Here is a 21,898-nt window from a genome sequence, read left to right on the forward strand (position 1 = left end):
CTCTGTTTATTCTCTATTGTCCTGTCTGATGATTCTTGACCCTGCCTGTATGACTATTCTTAAATGAAGCTGCATTTGGATCTTCATCTCCATGTCTTGGAGCAGTTCGTAACAGAAGACTAAGATCCAGCAGTGATACCAAAATGAACCCAGCAGCCCAAACTATGCGTCTCCGTCAAGGAGATCAAACAATTGAGCGTTATGTGATGGACATTTTGGAGCTTGCTCATCTGACTTGCATGGACGAGGTATGCTTAATGATATTTTTTTGTGGAGGATTATCTGAGCTGCTAAGCTTCCTTCCCATTGCATGACCCTAGCTGGACTATAAAACAGTATATTGACTTTGCCCTGCAACTGAGCAGCTCAACTTTTTCTGTGAGTTTGACATCTGCCAATTCTGAAAATCTTCACGCCACGTCAACCATTAAGCCTGCCACCAGATCGGTCTATGGCCTTTTAGGACTGGTTGCCAGTATGGCAGATTCCCCGCTGAAATCAGTGCGGAGGGTCAAGAGGACAGTCGTTCCAGGGCCCGGTAGCCAGAGCCTGTTCAGCCTCGTCACGTCTCAGCAAAGATTCCAGAGTCTCGTCACGTCAGCCCTGCCGAGCCTGAGACTGTTCACGTCACTTCTGCCCTGTCAGAGACTGTTCACATCACTTCTGCCTTTCAGAGACGGTTCACGTCACTTCTGCCAATCCAGAGACTGTTCACGTCACTTCTACAGATCCAGTGTCTCCGGACAAGATGGCCGAGTTTTGGCCAGTGTTTTTATTATCTCTGCATCAAAACATGGTATAGAGATGGGGGTTGGTTTATACATTCACATTGACTTTGGAGCTTCATGATTGGCAGCTGCCAAGCCACTCCCTAGCAACCAAACAGTGTACCCTAGCAACCATTTTGTAAGACCTATATCTCTGCATTAAAACATCGTATAGAAAATTAACATTCTGAAAACGAAATCAAAGTGATCCTGCCAGAGCCCGTCTCTGATCCTGCCAACGACTGTAGTTTCCATCACCTCCCAAAAGACGACGAATCTTCATGAGTACATTTGTTTAAATTCTTAATATTCTATAAACTCGATTAGCATGTGATTGGCTGTTCGCTACTGATGTTACACCTAAACTCAGGATCAAAGCCTGTGTTGACAGAATACCAAATGTGCCAGTTAATGTATTCAAGTAGCACATTCATTTATAGTTTTGAATAAACTCCAAAGCACAAATTACACAAAAAATACACTAAGTGTGTATTTTTTATTTTGTTTGTCAGCTCGCACAACTGTCTGTCACCATGCCTCGATGAGTATTGATTATTAATAATGTTATAATAATACTCCCAATCAACTACTGCGGAGGGTAAAGGTACTGTTATTTCACCCTTTTGAATTTCGTTGAGGTTGTGTTCCCACATCGTTAGCTAGTTTGGTTCGCTATAACTTGTGTGAAGCATGTCAAGTCGCGCTTTGTTTACTTCCAACCGGAAGTCGCGCCCACTTTTGACGCAAGGCCTCATGGGGCGTAGGAAACTTGTGGATAACAGTCAAATCTGAAGCACTTCAGGCAATATATTTTGTTAGTTTGCTTTTGTAAATTTGTGAAAGCTATTTTTGTTCAATTTGGAGGCATTTCATTTAGTTATTTATGTATTTATTTTTCTAATACAGACGAGACGTTATTTCTATCATTATTTCATTCATTGTTTTTGAAACCTGTCATAATAAAAAAAATTATAATATATCCAAAACTAGTCAAGAAAATGTGGTCATTTATTTAGTAACACTGCGCATCTCTTTGTTCATTTATTAATTCCACACACACAAAAAAACATGATTCAAATTTAAACAATACTATTTTTGTGTTTACAGACACTAAGGTTATTATATATATTGTGATTAGAACAATGCACAAGAATAAAACACTTACAAAATTCTCAACTCCTCGCTCCTCAAAGTGAAAATAGCCAGCAATTGATCTGAGGTAAATATCCCAGGATTACAGATCCTCAGCCTCACAAGACGACAGTACATTAATCTGACTAAAAATAGTGTGTTTACCGAGTTTATGTGGGCGTTTACACGTCTCAATGTGTTGCTTCAGATCATCTGCGTTTGAATTGAGCGCGCTCTCCGTGGGCATGTCACATTAGGAAAATAATGAGCTACGATAATGAGAAAGGCTGATATCGCTGTCTTTTTATATAGATTACATAAACAGAGAATATTTCTTTTAGTTTTATATAAGATAATTTAAAAAGTACAAACTTAAATGATTATAAACATATATTGATCATTCATTGGTGAATAGTATTCGCTGAGTTTTGTTTAAATTTAGAGACGTGCCTCAGAAAAAAAGTTCATGGAGATGGAGAGACAGAACACACACCCTGTTTATTTTCTTTATTTTACAAAAGCACAATATTTTATTTCGATTGTAGGTGGGCACATACAAAAAGTAGACATTTAATAGTTTATTTGACATATTTCTCTTGTCATATAACTCTGTCTGACCAAAAATGATGGAGTAGTTTGAGTCTATTTTTCTGCTATGTGAAAAAAAATCTACCAAAACGCGTCGGCGCGTTTGCCGACCTCAGAGGATTAATATGCGGTCAGCACGTGTCTTTGCTGTGGATCCTCTCATGATTTTTTCAGATGTGATGACTGATTCAATCTCTTGTCACAGTGAGAACACTTTTCACACTAAGGTTTTTCTCCAGTAGGGCTGGGTACCGAGTTCGGTACTTTTTAGGTACCGAGTTCGGTACTTTTTAGGTACCGACTGAATTGCCTCGGTACTACCGAGTATCGAAACATGTCTTGTTTTTAGTTACCAAATTTCAGTACCTAAGTGTTTAACCTCTTCAACGTCAGTGAAACAATAAGTACGCAGCATGATTGGCTGTGGCGATTTACGCAGCTGCTCAGAGACACAGCCCGTCGCACGTGTGTGTGCGCGTGTAAGCTTCCCAACCCAGATGGATAGAAAATATGTGGAAATGATCCAAAGTGTACCTATGTGCCAGACTCGATGCAATATTTTCGACAGGATAATTGCCACCATGACCGGTAAAACACGGTGCTTTGCCGCAAGCTTCATGTGTGCTGAACGTGAGGCATAAATCCCGCCCCCCAGTAGCCTTTATTTAATCGAATTCACATTTATTTGTATAGCATTTTTCACAATACATATCGTTTCAAAGCAACTTTATAGAAAATGCATGTTTCTAAATTACAATTTAGAGTGATGATCTATTGTCAGAGGTGACAGTGTAATGCATTTCAATTAATTTTTATTCAGTTTCATTGTTAAACAATGCATTAAGATTAGGCAGAAACAATGAGCTCATTGAAGTAAAGAAAACATGTTGTTAAATGATTAGAAAACTTTAGCGTTGGTGCTATTTTACATACTCAAAATATGAGTGTGAAAAAGTCAACAAACTGAAAAATAAAATAAAAATGCAGGTAATATTATATTGTTAAAACTGGTTACATAAAATTGGTATCGAAAAAGGTATTGTTCAGGAACCGGTATCGAAGTCAAGGTATCGGTATCGAACATTTTGTTATGATACCCAGCCCTACTCCAGTGTGGATCCTCTCATGTTTTTTCAGATTTGATGACGCACTGAATCTCTTGTCACAGTGTGAACACTTGTAAGGTTTTTCTCCAGTGTGAATTCTCTGGTGTTGTTTTAAATGGCTTGCTAAAGAAAAAGTCTTCTCACACTCAAAGCACATGTACTCTCTCACAGCAGTATGAGTTTTCTGATGTGCAAGTAAATAATCCAGCCGTGAAAAACTCTTTCCACACACAGAACATAAATGTGGCTTCTCCTTCATATGAACTCTCAGGTGTTTCTTCAGGTTTGATGCCCAGATAAATGTCTTTCCACATTGATCACATGAGAACGGCTTCTCTCCGGTGTGGATCATCATGTGAACATTAAGGGAAGATGAATGACTGAAATTCTTCCCGCACTGATCACATGAAAACGGCTTCTCTCCAGTGTGGATCCTCATGTGAATCTCAAGATTTCGTTTGGTTTTTAAACTATTTCCACACAGATCACATGTGAACGGCTTTTCTCCAGTATGAACTTTCATGTGACTCTTAAGATTATGGTAGGCTGTGTAACTCTTTCCACACTGAGTGCAGGTGAAAGATTTCTTGGCTCTTCTTTTCTTTAATAATGTATTTTTAGTCTTTGAGAAACTCGCACGTTTTTCTCCAGGTTGGACATGATGTTCCTCCTCCTCTTCACTCAGTTCTTCTCTCTCCTCCTTCACTTCCATCGGGTCTGACATGAAAGAAAAACTCTCATTTTAAATTTTTCTAAATAATAAAAATAATTCAAAGAGAGAAATATGGAGTGAATGAAGATTAAAATGATCACAGATGTAACAGACAACTGCAATAAAATAATACAATAATTTATGTATTTCTATAAATGAATTATACATCCCTGAAACTTTCCATGAATGAAGTACACTGATCTTCCAGTTATTGTTTTTAGACATTATAGGCACAAATCCCATGTTTCTGTAGTGAGAACTATTAAATATGTTTGCTCAATGACACAATTGTGATGCGATCTGGGAAAACCCGTAGGATGTCGCGCTTGAACATTTTTATTAAGTCTAAAAATAGATTGAAGGTCAGTTTATTGTCAAATTTGGGTTTTCAATAAATTATTATTCTATGACATCTTGTCTATCATCTCTGAATATATCTTTGGGAAAATTCACTAGATTAGTGCAAAAAAATAGCGATTTATAGTGACAAGCTGATTCTTTCTCTTTAAGAACATGCGCGAAAAAAGAGGCGCCAAAAACCAAAAAACGACCATTTAGTTCTCCTTCTCAACACTACAAAGACATTTTCGCCTATTAGGGCTGTCGCAAATTCGCAATAACCACAATCTTAGTACCGCGCTACTGCCAAGTCAGGATTGCAAGAAACCGCAGCAAACGAGATATTCACGTTTTTTTTATAAGGCAATACCCTTCTTGTTTTGAACTTCCGGCATGTTACTGAATGTTAAACAAGTTCATAATGATAGCAAGACTGTTTATCATGGTGATTTTTAGCCTACAGAGGCTTCGCACAGACAGTGAATGAGAGAGATCGGCAGAGTGCGTGCAATTAACTCCGTCTGTCTTTGATGTCATATTCGTGGAAAGGTTGCGGTGACAAAGGAGGAAAGTGAAATATTTGTCGTATCATCATTTTAACGTCCACGTCACAGGTATTTCCCATAAATGCACGTCAGCAGCAGCGCTGGTCAACATCCCACAGCGCAAGGAAGCCGCTGGGAATACTACATTATAAAGGTAGTATTCCCAGCGAGTATGGATGCAAACACATGTATGGTCAAAAAAGAGAGAGGTAATCGGACCCCTTCGCTCCGCGGAAAATATCCAGAAACTTACATTGCCATCTACCCCTGCCATCCCCGGCCCACCCCTAAGCACATATTGTAAATATGTTTCAGCTTTTAAATATTTTTTCACAAAATTTTTTTTTTTAAATTTTATAAAAAGACAAACCGAGCCTTGAAATGTGGAACTTAAAGTTAAAAATAAATTAACACCTTGTTTCATTACATCTCTTTTAATGAATCATCTTTTTTGAACGTGTTCGTTGAATGACTCACTCAAAGCGTGTTGTCGTAACAATGTGCGCGCTGAGTGAAAGCCTTTCTAGACGCTGTTTAGTTTCGGTTGCATTAGTTACTGAAAATGTCCTCGTTATAATAAAGAATAAACACCAACCTCTTTGTTCTTCAGGATCTTCAGTGTGTTTCATTCTGCAGGGTTCTGGATCACTCATGTTCTCAATGTCCTCTTTAATAAACTCATTCTTTACAGATTTCAGCTCTTCCTGATGCTCTGATGCTCATCTTCACCTGTAGCTGATGGGAATTTACAGCATTTATTGCTGAACTCCAGTGGGAGGAGATTCACTAATGATGTAATTTCTGTAGGAGGAGCTTCACTGACAGTGTAATTGTTGTGGGAGGAGCTTCACTGATGAATAATTACAGTGTGGGAGGTAGGGCTGGGTAATAAATATCGATTTCTCAAAATATTAATCGATTCTCATTTTTACAAACCGATATCGATTCTTAAATCTCAAGAATCGATTAGTCATCCTGTTTCATTTGAATGAATGAGACATTGTATCGCGGCTGCGCGCATCCAACAATTCGCAATAATCTTTGTCCTTTGTTACTATTGATATGAAACAAAGTCTCAATTTTCAAATTACGTCCATTTTCTTTAGAAATTCAAAAACATAAATAGCGTTTTGCCGTTTTGGCGCTGTGGCGTGAGATCGCTCTGGCGCAGCTCCAGAGAAGCAGCAGCGCTGATCTCTCTTCCGGATTAATAATACAAGCTACAGCGCGAAATAAACATGAATGAGCATCTGAAAGTGTGTTAAAAGATAGAGTACAACTTATCTAAATCCCTATCATTTCACATTGATTCGCTCAATCTGCGTTTCAACCGTGGAAAGACGTCAGTTAAACAGCTTGTAATCAATGTCATTTATCGTCATATTTACCTCAGAAAACCCACATAAACTCTTTAGTCCACACTCGTTAGTGTTCTTCAATATTTAATGCATATTTGAATAAATCTGGCAAGTTTTTATGACAGCCACCATTTAAATGTTTATATTTCATATAATCTTCTTATTATAAAAATAAATAAAAGTGTAATTTAAGTGTTTGTATAGCTACAAAACAGTTAAGTATTACCTTCATATTAGGCTAATGAAGCCTAGTAGGCTACAACTAGACTATAGACCATAGTTTACAGCATTTAAGAGATTTGATTCCCCTTGAGAAAAATTGCCATTTATTGTAACTGATATCCAAAATAATCGATATCGAATTGAATCGAATCGAATCGTAATCAAAATCGAATCGAATTGCAAGCTTGTGAATCGAAATCGAATCGAATTGTGAAATTTGTCTCAATACCCAGCCCTAGTGGGAGGAGCTGATCTGCCAAAATCAAAAATATACAAGTTACAGTTTGTTTTTTTATGCTCATGGACAATATAATATAAATAGTGTATATTATTACTAAGCTGTCTGCTGACAGCAATGAAATGAGCTTTAAGTGTCAATTTACAGGAGATCTGAAGACATCAGCATAATAAATGAGGTGAAAACAGGAACTATTGTCATGAAATAAAGAGTGTTTTCAGCAGATCTGTTAATATTGATGATCCTCAGACTATCAACACTCATTCAACAAGCCATTCAGGATCATCAGCAGATCATCTCACTTTATTCTGAGTGTTTGCTGTTAGAAACATATTATTTGAGTCAGGATATAAAAGCCAAAAAACCTGCTACACTGAAAGGCAATACTGTTATTTTCTCACTACACCATGGATTAAAAACATAAATAACACAAAAACAATTAGGCCTACTAAAGACACCCATCTTCACAAACCACTACATATAAATAATTACAGCAGCATAATATGACCAAATTAATCTAAATAGGGATGCACCGATCCACATTTTTTCACTTCCGATCCGATCCCGATACCTGACTTTGGATATCGGCCGATACCGATACTTTTCCGATACCAGAGCTGTGTTTGCTTTAATAGTATTTATCATTATTGTTGATTTTATATGATGCTGAAATAAACTCCTCTCTACAGGCAAGGATGATATGTACGTATGTATGTCAATATATATATAAATATATATATATATATATATATATATATATATATATATATATATATTAAACAATAGATAGACAATTAAACAAAGATACACATTATACAGGCCTACACAGTGCTTTAATTTCAGGAAGGTCTACAAACATTAGGCTATTCAGGTATGGTCTTAAAAAGAATTATAATAAAGTAATCAAAAGTAAAATAGCACTGCAAAGTTTATCATAGATAGATTTATGCTTATTAAAGCTGAAGTAATTCATTCAAGAGCTGTGAGTGATTTTCTCTTTGCCTTTGGTTGTTTGATTCTCAGTAATGTCGCAATCGTCACATTTATACTGCTGCCCCTTTAAGAACGAGTTCAGATTTCATAGTCTACTGATGCACCATATTTTCTCCCAAATATTTCCATAACTACGTTCATTTTAGACATAATAAATTGTTTAAGTGTTAATCTCCAAGTCGGTCGGTTTGACATTTTTGTGCAGGCTACATTTGATCGTTTAGACGCGCATATGAAGCCCAGAGTATAATTTGCTTGTCTTGTTGCGGTCTGTTTCGGAGCGCGCCGCACTGGGAACAGCATCTCTTGCGCAAATTTTGTGCTTTTAATAGCTCTTTTTATTATTAAAAGCGTCCCGCAATTTAGTAACAGCAGAGACTGCATTTTACTACAATCATCGATCGTGCTGATTCTGTCTTAAAGTGTGAGTTTTAGGGAGAAATGACAGTGCACCGCCGCGATGGGAAGGAAGTTGGCTAGACAGAATGCGGCTATTGTTTTTAATGTTTTTTTCTTTACCTCAATATATTCTTTAATATTTGGAAATCAGACTAATATCACAGATCTAAAGTGTAACCAGGCTACGTTTACTCTGTCGTCACTCATTACGCCGGGCTGTCATGTTGTGCTGTTGCACCGCGTGAGAGATCTCTCTCTTTCTCATCTGGACTGCGAATTGCAAACATGCATCAAATAGTTTAATTAATACGGCTTTGCAAACATTGCACTTTGCTGTCTTGCTCTGCACTGCAGCGGTGTTTCCAGTTCCACCATATGATTTCCACACAGCGAACATGTTATATAGCTCAGCGCTATCCTGCTAGCTGGCTGCAAACTGCGGAATGGATTTCCTGAGCGGGGGTGTGTCTCATTGAGCCCTATGTTTTACAGTCACTGATTGAGCTGCACCTCCGTTCAGGGTATCCATTCCACAGTTTGCAGCCAGCCATAGCAGACTAGCAGGCCCGGCGGGAATCACTTTTGGAGTCATTTCAGCAGACAACGTTAAAGCGCAGACATGGATCATAAATATCGGATTTCACCGCAGGTTGGATCGGAAAAATCCGATACGTGAATTATGCTGGTATCGGTCCCGATACCGATACTGGATCGGATCGGCCCCATCCCTAAATCTAAATATAGAGTTCCCAGACAGCAAACTGACATTGAATCAACGTGGAAACGACGTCTCTCATGACATTGAAACAACGTTGATTTGCTCATCGAATTAACGTTGAACCAACGTCAGACGCGGCATTCTTCAAAGCTAAATGAAATCGAAAATTGGTTTGCTTTCATAACGTTGAAACAACGAGTTGATTTCAAGTTGATTTTCCGTTAGTTTTGAAAGAATGACGCATCTGACATTGGTTCAACGTTAATTCGATGAGCAAAACAATGTCATATCAACGTTGTTTCGATGTCATATTTCCACGTTGATTCAATGTCAGTTTGCTATCTGGGTTTGATCTTATAACATTATTCATAAAAAGTAGCTGGATCATTTAAAATAATAACAGAAACTCTAATTATCATAAAACTTTTGAAAATAAAGATCGAACACCACAAACAAAGCACTATTCCAAAAATAAAACGCTATGGCATTGTATTATTGATTTAATACCTCATATGACTTATAAGCTCAATAAAGCATTTAGTAGTAGGCTATCTGTTCCAGTTTAAAAAATTGAAACTGATTCCCAGATAATAAAACTTTGAATTTTAACTTGTAACAATCAGACAAACTAACACACACTCGCTCAGGTCTGAATGAACTCCACATATTCTCCTCAGGCTCGCTTCTGCTGCACTAAGTTTATTTAAGGAGGAAGACGCCAGAAAAGATGCAAAAGTATCGCTGTGATCGATGAAAACAATACAGAACTGAGTCTGTCTCTTAATCTAACTGTATAAAGTGTGTGTGATGGGTGTGTAAAGCTGAGAAATACCGTGAACTGCTCTCTTCACCTCATAATACTCGACGCTAAAATTCAATGAGGGAAAAGCAGCATAGACAGTAAAAAAAAAAAAAGGGGGGGGGGGGGGGGCACTGCGCTGAAGCACTTCAGCCAATAACAGACAGGTCTGAAGCACTTCAGCCAATAACAGACAGATCTGAAGCACTTCAGCCAATAACAGACAGGTCTGACTTGGGTGCAAAACCAATCAAAACTTTTTGTTCGGCTAGGGGGCGGGACGTTCAAACCGCGCGTTGTTGACATTCAATCATGGCGCTCGTGTTTTGTATCAGTATCGCTAACATTTCAATATTTCTGTGAATGTAAGTGAGCTATGCTAATATTCTGATTTTAAATGTGAATAGCAACACCTGAAATATTGTAATCCCATTGATAATACCAGAGCACTGAGCAGTTAAAGTAAATAAAAAACTCGGCTCATAACATGGACGGAGTTATTGCACTGACGGAGCAAGAACAATGTAAGTGTCTAAAACGCATTCACAGCTCAATTAAATGATAAAGCTTGCCCTCTTTAACAACACACAGTTAAACTACAGTTAAACTTATTATGCTGTCTTCACATCTCCTGTAAATTGTCACTTAAATCTCATTTCATTGGTGTCAGCAGCTAAGGGGATTTGTTGCTTAGCATCTTATTTGTCTTTTATGCTTTTAAATGTTTTTTCTTACAGTTCTTTAATGTTAGAATTAGAAATAAAAATTGTTTTACGATTGACAGGCATATATATATATATATATATATATATATATATATATATAAAGAGAGTTTTATTTCTAATTCTAACATTATTATATTTATCTGTGTGTGTTCTTAAATGTGCAGAGTAGTTTTATTTTATTTCCAGGCATATTTAGAACAATAATCATTTGATTACATTCAAAAACTGCATATTAGGATCATAGTGCAGCTCCAACATACTTTTCAGTATAATACTTTTGCCACTATCCTTTAAACCACTTTTTTGTCAGCAAGAAGTTTTTTATCATTTAAAAATAATTACATATAGTATGATCTCCTATTCTTTTATAAGTTTCTAAAAAAAAAAAAGTAATTATACTTAAAAATAATTATGCTGTTTCATTTTTACATATATATGTTATGCTGAATGAATCCAACATTATTTCACCTATTTTACTGGCAATTTGTTTTCACAAAAGTTGTTTCAAACATTACACTTGCATTTACTGGATTTTCTATGTATATAAATAAATAAATGTAATATCACTCTAAAATTAAACTGCTGGTCTTTGACCCTATTAAAACAAACTCAGTAAGTGATATATAATTTTGATTTGGACACATCAGCTCCTCCCACAGCAATTACATCATCAGTGAAGCTCCTCCTACTGTAATTCCCCTATAAATGCTGTAAATTCCTATCAGCTGCAAGTGAAGACGATCATCAGAGCATCAGGAAGAGCTGAAATCTGCAGTTTATTAAAGAGGACAGTGAGAACATGAGTGATCCAGAACCCTGCAGAATGAAACACACTGAAGATCCTGAAGAACAAAGAGGTTGGTGTTTATTCTTCATTCATTCATGATGCTGGAGAACATTCATGTTCATGTATCTCAGAAGTTCAAAGTATCTGAGGTTATTTCAGCCTTACACATTATGAGCTTTAATATTCACAGCCACTAGTCCGTATCGATATCTGATTCTTTTGATTTATTCATCCCACAATTCAATTCTGGTTGCGTTTTATACAGTAAGTTCCATTAGTGACTGGATTCTGTGATTCCATCCTGTTTTCTGCATCTCGGGAATCAAATGCTCTTACAGTATTAAAGGAGAACTCCGGTGCAAAATGAACCTTTGGTCTAATAAAACATCGGTATCTATTGAACCGTTCTCTGAGATTTGTTTTCATGTTAATCGAATGTAAAGAGTTTTATTTCTAAAAAATGTTTAGCGTATAACGCTAGTAATGGGGGCATTGACTAAGTAAAAAGAAATCGCTAGTTTATACCACTAACAAGGCTCAAAGTAGCCCCACACTAACACAGTAACATACTAGCCGCGTTTCCACTGCCGGGCCAGGGCCGAGCTGTGCTAGTGCGTGCCAGAGCCAGTCGCGTTTCCACTGTCACTTCCGGGTCTTGATCAGGGCTTACTCGGGGCCAACAGCCAGGATTTCTGGCCCGTCGAATACCTTGGGCCAGAGGGGGCCAGCTCGGGCTAGAGGCGTGCTCAAAGTAAAAGGCGGAGTTTATCGGTGTTATGGAACATTATGATCTGAAGCAAGATGCACATTTCACTTTTTTTATATTAGCAATGCTTCAAGTTCAGGAAAAAAATACAAAAGTTACGGGCGCAGTATTGTACAAGGCGATTATAATGCACAATGGACAAAGCGGAGTTCAGAGAATGATTTTTCCATGGTTCGACTTGATGGACGGTGTGCTGGGTCACCGTCCCTCTGTTACTGGCGACTCGCGAGACAATCGGGACACTATTGCAGCAACGGCCGGTGAGTAAATATACATGCTATCTTCCTAACTTAAAAAATAAATTAATTCATAATAGGGTTGGGTTGTATGACGTTTGATCCAGAAAGGCGTGTTAGGGGTGGGGTTTAGGGCAGCGCTGCGGGGCTACTGGCCCTGCAGTGGAAACGCAAGCCCGGTGCTTGAGGCTCGAGGCCACTATCTTGGCTCGGCTCCCTGTTAGCTCTGGCCCAGCCCTAGCCCGGCAGTGGAAATGCGGCTAATGAGGGTCCCTGCATGCAAAACAAAGCATTGAGAACTTTGTAAGTGTACAGACCGTTTAATAAGAAGATACTTTATAAAGACAGTTCACTTCGTGTATACAGACAGGAGCCGTCTTAGAAAATAGTCTCGATAAGTCGATCCCCGAACGCCGTTCATAGAGTTCAGAAGTTCGCTGAACTTCATACAGTTCAGATCACTCAGCAAGATGTTCGTGGTTTGACTAGTCGAGACTGTTTTCCAAAGATGGCGCCGCCTGTATACACGAAGTGAACTGTCTTTACACTCACCTAAAGGATTATTAGGAACACCATACTAATACTGTGTTTGACACCTTTCACCTTCAGAACTGCCTTAATTCAATATGGCATTGATTCAACAAGGTGCTGAAAGCATTCTTTAGAAATGTTGGCCCCTATTGATAGGATAGCATCTTGCAGTTGATGGAGATTTGTGGGATGCACATCCAGGGCACGAAGCTCCCGTTCCACCACATCCCAAAGATGCTCTATTGGGTTGAGATCTGGTGACTGTGGGGCCATTTTAGTACAGTGAACTCATTGTCATGTTCAAGAAACCAGTTTGAAATGATTCGATCTTTGTGACATGGTGCATTATCCTGCTGGAAGTAGCCATCAGAAGATGAGTCTATGGTGGCCATAAAAGGATGGACATGGTCAGAAACAATACTCAGGTAGGCCGTGGCATTTAATCGATGCCCAATTGGCACTAAGGGGCCTAAAGTGTGCCAAGAAAACATCCCCCACACCATTACACCACCACCAGCAGCCTGCACAGTGGTAACAAGGCATGATATATCCATGTTCTCATTCTGTTTACGCCTAATTCTGACTCTACCATCTGAATATCTCAACAGAAATCGGGACTCATCAGACCAGACAACATTTTTCCAGTCTTCAACTGTCCAGTTTTGGTGAGCTCTTGCAGATTGTGGCCTCTTTTTCCACTTGTGTTTCTGATGTCCCACGTTCACATGCGAAACAATGGGAGTCATTGGGAATTAAAGTTCTAGTGTGACTGGACTGTAATAATTAAAAGGTTTTAAGTAAAATAAATTAAATATCAATCTAAACATTGGTATCAACATTACGAGACTATTGTATATGCTATAATGCAAATATTACATTAGATAATTGTGTCATTTGATCAGATGTATTTAACAGTTCTTACAGAAACATGGGATTTGTGTCTATAACATTTTAAAAATAATTATTAAAAGATCAGTGTACCTCATTTATGGAAATTACTATTATTATTACTATTACTATTGTTATTAAATTTGAGCTCTTTTTATCTCCTTAAACTTCATATTACTTTTGTTAACCTTTTTTTGTACTGACAATCAAAATTATTTCATGTCAGACCCGATGGAGGAGAGTGAAGAACTGAGTGAAGTGAAGGAGGAGAGAGAAGAACTGAGTGAAGTGAAGGAGGAGAGAGAAGAACTGAGTGAAGTGAAGGAGGAGAGTGAAGAACTGAGAGAAGTGAAGGAGGAGAGAGAAGAACTGATGGAAGTGAAGGAGGAGAGAGAAGAACTGAGAGAAGTGAAGGAGAAGAGAGAAGAACTGAGAGAAGTGAAGGAGGAGAGAGAAGAACTGAGAGAAGTGAAGGAGGAGAGAGAAGAACTGAGAGAAGTGAAGGAGGAGAGAGAAGAACTGAGAGAAGTGAAAGAGGAGAGAGAAGAACTGAGAGAAGTGAAGGAGGAGAGAGAAGAACTGATGGAAGTGAAGGAGGAGAGAGAAGAACTGAGAGAAGTGAAGGAGGAACAGCATGTCCTGCCTGTTGGAAAACCCTCTTGTCGCTCAAAGACTAAAAATGCATTTTTAAAGAAAAGAAGAGCCAAAAAATCTTTCACCTGCACTCAGTGTAGAAAGAGTTTCACAACCAAACAATATCTTGAGAAACATATGAGAATCCACACTGGAGAGAAGCCATTCACATGTGATCAGTGCGGAAAGAGTTTCTGTCGATCATCATCTCTTAATGTTCACATGAGAATCCACACCGGAGTGAAGCCGTTCTCATGTGATCAGTGCGGAAAGAGTTTCCGCCAATCATCATGTCTTAATGTTCACATGAGGATCCACACCGGAGAGAAGCCGTTCTCATGTGATCAGTGCAGCAAAACATTTAATCGGGTATCGCACCTGAAGAAACACCTGACAGTTCATATGAAGGAGAAGCCACATTCATGTTCTGTGTGTGGAAGGAGTTTTTCACTGCTGCAATATTTACATACACATCAGAAAACTCATACTGGTGTGAGAGAGTACATGTGCTTTGAGTGTGAGAAGACTTTTTCTTTAGCAAGCCATTTAAAACGGCACCAGAGAATTCACACCGGAGAAAAACCTTACAAGTGTTCACACTGCGACAAGAGATTCCGTCAGTCATCATATCAAAAAACACACGAGAAGATCCACAGTGGAGAAGAATCTTACAAGTGTTCACACTGTGACAAGAGATTTAATCAGTCGGCAGATCTGAAATCACATGAGAGGATCCACACTGGAGAAAAACCTTACAAGTGTTCACACTGTGACAAGAGATTTAATCAGTCGGCAGATCTGAAATCACATGAGAGGATCCACACTGGAGAAAAACCTTACAAGTGTTCACACTGTGACAAGAGATTCAGTCAGTCATCACATCTGAAAACACATGAGAAGATCCACAGTGGAGAAAAACCTTACAAGTGTTCACACTGTGACAAGAGATTCGGTCAGTCATCACATCTGAAAACACATGAGAAGATCCACACTGTAGAAAAACCTTACAAGTGTTCACACTGTGACAAGAGATTCAGTCAGTCATCATATCTGAAAAAACATGAGAAGATCCACACTGTAGAAAAACCTTACAAGTGTTCACACTGTGACAAGAGATTCAGTCAGTCATCATCTCTGAAAACACATGAGAGGATCCACACTGGAGAAAAACCTTACAAGTGTTCACACTGTGACAAGAGATTCAGTCAGTCATCATATCTGAAAAAACATGAGAAGATCCACACTGTAGAAAAACCTTACAAGTGTTCACACTGTGAAAAGAGATTCAGTCAGTCATCATCTCTGAAAACACATGAGAGGATCCACACTGGAGAAAAACCTTACAAGTGTTCACACTGTGACCAGGTATTTCGTCGATCATCAAATCTGAAATCACATGAGATGATCCACACTGGAGAGAAACCTTACAAGTGTTCACACTGTGACAAGAGATTCAGTCAGTCATCATCTCTAAAAAAACACGAGAGAATCCACAGCAGAGAGAAGTCGCACACGTGTGATCAGTGCGGAAAGAGTTTCTCTATTAAAACTCACCTGAAACAACACATGAAGATCCATACAGTGGAAAAACCACATCACAGCAGTCACGGTAATTAGTTCCCCGGCTTACTGACTTTTTAAAATAAGAACGTTCTCCAAATATTCAGAATGTTGGTTCTGGGAACGTAAATTATTTCCAGTTTTCTTGAAGTTAGAGGAATGTATTTTAAAAGGTATAATGTTACTCAAACGTACTTTCAACAATTTCAATTTAACTTAAAAATTCTACGAACGTTGATTTGTAACATTCCAAGAACATACAAATGTCCAGTTTCCTAAATGTGAATTTGAACCTTCCTCAAACCAGATTTGATTGGTTTAAAATGACTATTGAACTCATCAATGATCTTGACTTGATCTTTTTATTTCATATTGTTTCTCTCATTTGAAATGTCACATGATTTAATGTTTCTTATAGACCTGATGGGAGAACCAGAGAGAACCTTACACATGAGATCAATTCAGGAAGAGCTTTATGGATAAAGGAAACTTTAAGAGACACATGTGGATCTTCATTGTTTACTATAACTCTTTTAAAGTAGTTAGAGTGTGACTTAACGTTTCTCAGTCTCACGTCTGCATGTCTCTCTTATCATATGGCGCTTTTCCATTACCAGTACCAGCTGGACTCGACTCGACTCGGCTCGCTTTTCGTTCCGTTTTCCATTGCAGACAGTTCCTCCACAAATAGTACCCGGTCACCATAGCGGTGCCTTTCGTTCCTCGTTGCCCCATCAAGCTCTCGCTGGATCCTCTCTTGGGCAACCAAATAAAGGAAAGTCTGCACCTCCTCTTTTGACCACGGCGTATTCTTCCGAGTTGCCATAATAATAGTAGTAAGTTTAGTGACTATCTCTGCTCAAACTATTTAAAAATAGCGGGGTTACCATGGATACTCTATCTGGTACGTGTAATGATGACACATGAATGGTGACGATTCTCTCTGACCAATCAGCAGTCGGCATTGTTTTCACGTGACATGATTTTTGTAACGCCTTGGCTCTCTCAGAACCTCGCCGGAGGTGGTACAAAAAAAAAGTACCTGAAAGCAGGTACAGGTACAACTTTTACACAGTGGAAAACCAAACAAAGGCGAGCCGAGTCGAGTCAAGCTGGTACCATGTAGTGGAAAAGCGTCATATAGGGTTGTTAATTCTCCTTTATCCTGATCTATATGCTTTTGACCTAAACCGACTCTTATTAAGTTAGGCATCAACTAATTTATTCTAAATAGCTACGAGATTTGTTTATTCTTTCGCATCTTTGCTACAATGGAGGAGCGTCACATCTCATTATAAACATTGTGGGACACCATTCAACATATCAAGACATTAAATACTTTGCGAGAACAATTCAATTTGCTATAGCAGCGCTTGGGGGCTAATGAAGACAATGTGCAGGAGTGTGTCACACGTGTTCAACAGCTGGGGCAGGACAACATTTACCTGATGGATAAAGTTGATGACTTGGAGAACCGAAGTCAACGCTCTAATCCATTTAATAAACAACACTGTATTCCACAGTTCAGGACGATTCCCCATCGCACCATTAGTAAGTCATAAAACGCATTCATGTTGCCAAGATGGCTAAAGGAGATGTCACCCCCCTCTCCCTTTTCTGTGCCTATCTAATCTTACACCAGCGATGCCAGGACAGCACGAAAATATTCTCTTTTTTTCCCCCAAAACTTAAGAGCAAATGGCCAAGAAATCCTGTGGTGACCCCAATGCATAAATTCATACCCTTATCAGGAAATGAAGGGTGCTAAGGCATTCCCATGGCCCTGAATCACCACAAACCTTAAACCAGGGACACCTCCTTTCTGAAGCTGTAAATTCTAGAGACTTTTGTCTCCAAAACCAATAGAATGAAATTAACCCACTCGTGGTTTCTAACCAACAACGACCTCAAAACTGCTTCCAATAAGCTGAATTCATCGCCAGTTTTTACCTCACATATATCTTATGTATCATGTATGTTTTATATAACCTGTTAAGTTTTTTTTTGTGTGTTTAACAGTTGTTACTGCCTATTCTTAGGTTTTTTGACCTCAGTTATAAGAACTAATCCCCAGAAGTTACCTCATACAGGTATATAATATGATCTGTATTATGTATGCTTTATATCACTTAAACATTTATCATAGCTAAATCCTTATTAACTCCTACCTCAACTATGGGAAATATGTTATTTGGTAACTACTTGATAGGTAAACAATTTCTAGAATTTTGATATAAAGTAGACTTGTGTATTTAAACTATGAAATTTAGTGAAAGTCTTATTGAAGTGTTTTACTAAACTCTTAGAGAGTACACAATCATGCGAAAAGTATGCCAATTACATGCAAGAACCGTAGAGCGGGGAGTAGGTCCCACCCAAGACAATATAATATAAATGGCTGACACACTTGGAAGGACAAGTCGGATGGACACACTTATAACCCAATGACAAGCAGCTCTGGGTTGCTTTTTGCCTAACTATTGCAGTGACTTTTGATCTTGCTTTGATTTTGTGCGGACATTTTCATCATCCAGCGCGTACACTTACATGCTCTTCAAAAAAAACCCTCACAGAGTCACTCCAGCAGCTCCTCCAGACTCTGAGGAAACTCTGTTGCATAGCAACCCTCAATTCAGGAAACCGACACACGAAGCGGCACCCGGCAAAGCCAACCAACCATTCACCATCGAGTGTTGTCCCTCAGAACACGTCATCGACTGACTGCCAGCCAATCAGAGCCGAAGAGTTTCCCGCCAGAAACCTTGTCACAGAAGGGAACGCATGCGCTCACGGGAGCATCCAAACACAAGTACACAATCTCCTAATTCTAGGGGTGGTGATGGCGCAGTGGATAAGACACATTACTTTGGTGTGAGAGACCCGGGTTCGAATCCACTGCGAGACACTGAGCAAGACCCTTAACCCCTAGTTGCTCCAGAGGCGCGCGACCTCTGACATATACAGCAATTGTAAGTCGCTTTGTATAAAAGCGTCAGCTAAATGAATAAATGCAAATGTAATGCTAAACTGGTGAAATTCCTATTAAGCAAATGAACGAAGGTTGAATTACTAGTATTTTGATTCTCTCAGGTTGCGGTCAAGAAATAGTGGCTAATGCTAGAAATTTGGGACTCCATTCATACTCCGTTAATTACATTACCTTTTCTGTCACTGTTTGAATGAATGTATGTTTTTGTTAGATTAGTTTGTGTCTATTAGAATAGTTTAATAAAGTCTTGGTTGATTTTACATACAATTGTCTTGTGCTGTGTGCTTACAAGTTACTGCCTTAAACTGTAGATTTCGTTACCTTGCTCATAATCATTGATCATGAATGTTAGGATATTTTTACCGTAGACCAAGGGAAAATATGATGTCCAGAATTAATAAAATACCCTAATCTCTAGTTTAGCCCACACAAAGCCAAAAGTATACTTTTCTTTCTTTCTAGTCCATTTCGGAGCGTGTGCCGCCTTGTGAAGGATCTCTTACGCAGGTTTTTGTGCTTTTAATAGCCATTTTTATGATCAAACGCATCCTCTATTTAGCTAGCCTGGATGCCAGCCCGAACTCCGCCCACAACATTTTTTGGTCGGGAAGTTCGGTCTGAACTCGATCCATTGAGGACTAATTATGATCAGGCAAAAAATGATCGGGCCAATCAGATTGCCAGGGCGGGCTTTATACGACGATGGACAGATGATCTGCAGGGACGTAATCATCACGTTATCAAAGAGAGCTAACTGGTTTCCCTCGGAGATGACTGCAGCTGGAGAATTGAGATGTATAGATTCCGCTGTCGCGTCTGTTTTTAAAATTAATCGACAAAACATGACATCATGACTTTTGCGTAAACATATACGCCACTTTCGAGTCAGGTGGCGTGTTATCTCTACGCATTTTGTGCTATCCGCATGTATGCGTATATGTCTACGCCATTAACGTCCGCGTCATTCCGCGTGTCTGAACACGCAGTCAAATCTCCAGTCATAAATGCCATTAACCCCAGTGACGGTTAAGTTTAGGGATGGGGTTCAGGTAAGTCATATCTTTTTTTTACCTAGGATGGTAAGGGAACAGTCATAAATGCCATTAACCCCAGTGACGGTTAGGTTTAGGGATGGGGTTGAGGTAAGTCGTATATTTCTATAACGTTAAGTCAACAGCGTTCATAAACACGCTGAAAGGCGATTATGCGTCTTGATAGCACGCCAAAAATGGAAATACGAATTGGCGTGTCATACACACGCTACTTCATGAGATCAGTCTGATCGACAGCACATTAATTTTAATAGACAAACAGAAAACTGCAATCAAGGCATTTGTCGATCAGAAAGATATTCGGCAAAAATGTAACTTATCAGCTAGCTCTGACGGTCACTAAGTTAAGAAGATGGGACGTAATGAAAAGCATGTGGTCGTTGTGGGTTCTCCTTTGGCCGCACTCATGAAGGACCAAATGAAAGAAGCAACACTCGTTATTTTACTTCTAAAATAAGTAAGTTCTATTGTTGACAACTATGCTATGCAAAGTATTTGACTTACTGCGTTGCTCTGATTGGTTGTAGGTTTGTCCAACTATCCAATTGAGTGCAGAGGTTTTTTTTTCCTGGTTCGGTTAAGACACGCCTCATAATCAAAGCCATACAGAGCGGTCTCGGACTCATCTTCTGACCAGAATATGAGTATGACGAAGTCAGGCTACTATTTAGCAACAGTAGAGACAGAATTTTACAACAATCACAGACCGTGCTGATTCTGACACTCCACAGGGCACTCCACACCTGACGATCATGTTTCACCTACAAACTACATTTCCCATAACTCACTGCCCGGACTCATCAGCACTCATCTCATTCACCTGTTTCTCATTATCTCTTTTAGGGCACACCATAAATACCTGGTTTTCACATTCACTTATTGCGAAGTCTTGTTGTACTGTGTGTCTGCATTTCTGAGCGGTTTCCCATGTTTGTTTTTCTGTTTTCGACTTTGAGCTGGTCTTGGACTCTGATTATTGCTGCCAGCCCTGACCTCTGCCTGTTTCTTGGATTTCCTCTGTTTATTCTCCATTGTCCTGTCTGATGATTCTTGACCCTGCCTGTATGACTATTCTTAAATAGACCTTTCTCACAACTTCCGTATTTGTGACCGGAAATACGCAATTGTCGTGGTAATCTTCTTCCGCTCCATTCATAACAGATAGCGCCGAAGGCAACTAGTGAGAGTTGTTTCGTACCGATCTTTTTTGTTATTCCCAAAAGCAGCCATACCTGTCGTTTTCATTCCTTCCCTCGTCAGTTCCCTGTCGATGAAGTTCGACGGAAATGGATTCAGGCAATCTGGCGGGATGTTATTGATCCTGTGATCTTCTGTACTTCTCATGTCACCATTCACTAATAAGCCGTCATTGTTTGTTTATTTTTTATGTTTTATGATTTGCGTATTTTTGAAGTAACGTTAGTTCATGTTCAACTGTATTAAGATATTTGTATCCAGCGGAATAAGCACATAAAATATACACCACAATATAAAACAAGATAAATAAGAACACACAACAGTGGGCTACATATACATTTAAAATATTAATATATACCATTCTGAGTATTTAACAATCTGAGTGTACAAGGAATAAATTAATATTTGTATAATTTTTCTTCATCTTTGATCGTTCTATCAACAGCAGTGCAAAAAAATCAGGATAACTGTTGAATAAAACTGACAGAATTCTTTCTGGTATTCACATCAAAATGTAGTTTATTGTAAATAATACTCCCTAAATATTAATAACTTTCCACACACTCCACCTTCTTACCTTTAATGAACGTATATTGGGAAGAATGAGCTTCAGTTCTAA

The 21,898-nt window shown here is 38.8% G+C and overlaps 2 protein-coding genes across 4 annotated transcripts; one reads left to right on the top strand and one right to left on the bottom strand.

Moving 5' to 3' along the window:
- Positions 1-3,235: 3,235 nt before the first annotated feature.
- LOC120475413 (uncharacterized) lies at positions 3,236-6,054 on the bottom strand. Its single transcript, XM_039666098.2, has 2 exons — positions 5,784-6,054; positions 3,236-4,309 (listed from the first exon to the last, which is right to left on the bottom strand). Exons 1-2 carry the CDS (start codon positions 5,839-5,841, stop codon positions 3,549-3,551), a joined length of 819 nt encoding a protein of 272 aa, XP_039522032.2. The 5' UTR covers positions 5,842-6,054; the 3' UTR covers positions 3,236-3,548.
- A 4,144-nt stretch (positions 6,055-10,198) lies between these two features.
- Positions 10,199-16,735, top strand: LOC148981882 (uncharacterized). 3 transcript variants are annotated; one of them, XM_089129032.1, is made up of 5 exons: positions 10,199-10,439; positions 11,288-11,497; positions 13,569-13,625; positions 14,075-16,090; positions 16,460-16,735. In XM_089129032.1, exons 2-5 carry the CDS (start codon positions 11,440-11,442, stop codon positions 16,522-16,524), a joined length of 2,196 nt encoding a protein of 731 aa, XP_088985158.1. In that variant the 5' UTR covers positions 10,199-10,439; positions 11,288-11,439; the 3' UTR covers positions 16,525-16,735. The 3 variants fall into 3 exon arrangements, with proteins under 3 accessions (XP_088985158.1, XP_088985159.1, XP_088985160.1); XM_089129033.1 differs by having other exon boundaries at positions 11,366-11,497; XM_089129034.1 differs by having other exon boundaries at positions 14,075-16,735.
- Positions 16,736-21,898: the final 5,163 nt, after the last annotated feature.

This window comes from Pimephales promelas, chromosome 3 (genome assembly GCF_988280905.1).
Source record: "Pimephales promelas chromosome 3, fPimPro1.hap1.1, whole genome shotgun sequence".
NCBI classification, from domain to species: Eukaryota; Metazoa; Chordata; class Actinopteri; order Cypriniformes; family Leuciscidae; genus Pimephales; species Pimephales promelas.

What these genes read in the sequence shown, in the direction of transcription:
- LOC120475413 (XM_039666098.2), bottom strand. Translation starts at nt 5,841, where the DNA reads ATGAGTGATCCAGAACCCTGCAGAATGAAACACACTGAAGATCCTGAA. An exon ending in AGATCCTGAAGAACAAAGAG is followed by an intron (nt 4,310 to 5,783) that starts GTTGGTGTTTAT and finishes CTTTCATGTCAG; the next exon opens with ACCCGATGGAAGTGAAGGAG.
- LOC148981882 (XM_089129032.1), top strand. Translation starts at nt 11,440, where the DNA reads ATGAGTGATCCAGAACCCTGCAGAATGAAACACACTGAAGATCCTGAA. An exon ending in AGATCCTGAAGAACAAAGAG is followed by an intron (nt 11,498 to 13,568) that starts GTTGGTGTTTAT and finishes ATATCTCAACAG; the next exon opens with AAATCGGGACTCATCAGACC. An exon ending in TCTTCAACTGTCCAGTTTTG is followed by an intron (nt 13,626 to 14,074) that starts GTGAGCTCTTGC and finishes ATTTCATGTCAG; the next exon opens with ACCCGATGGAGGAGAGTGAA.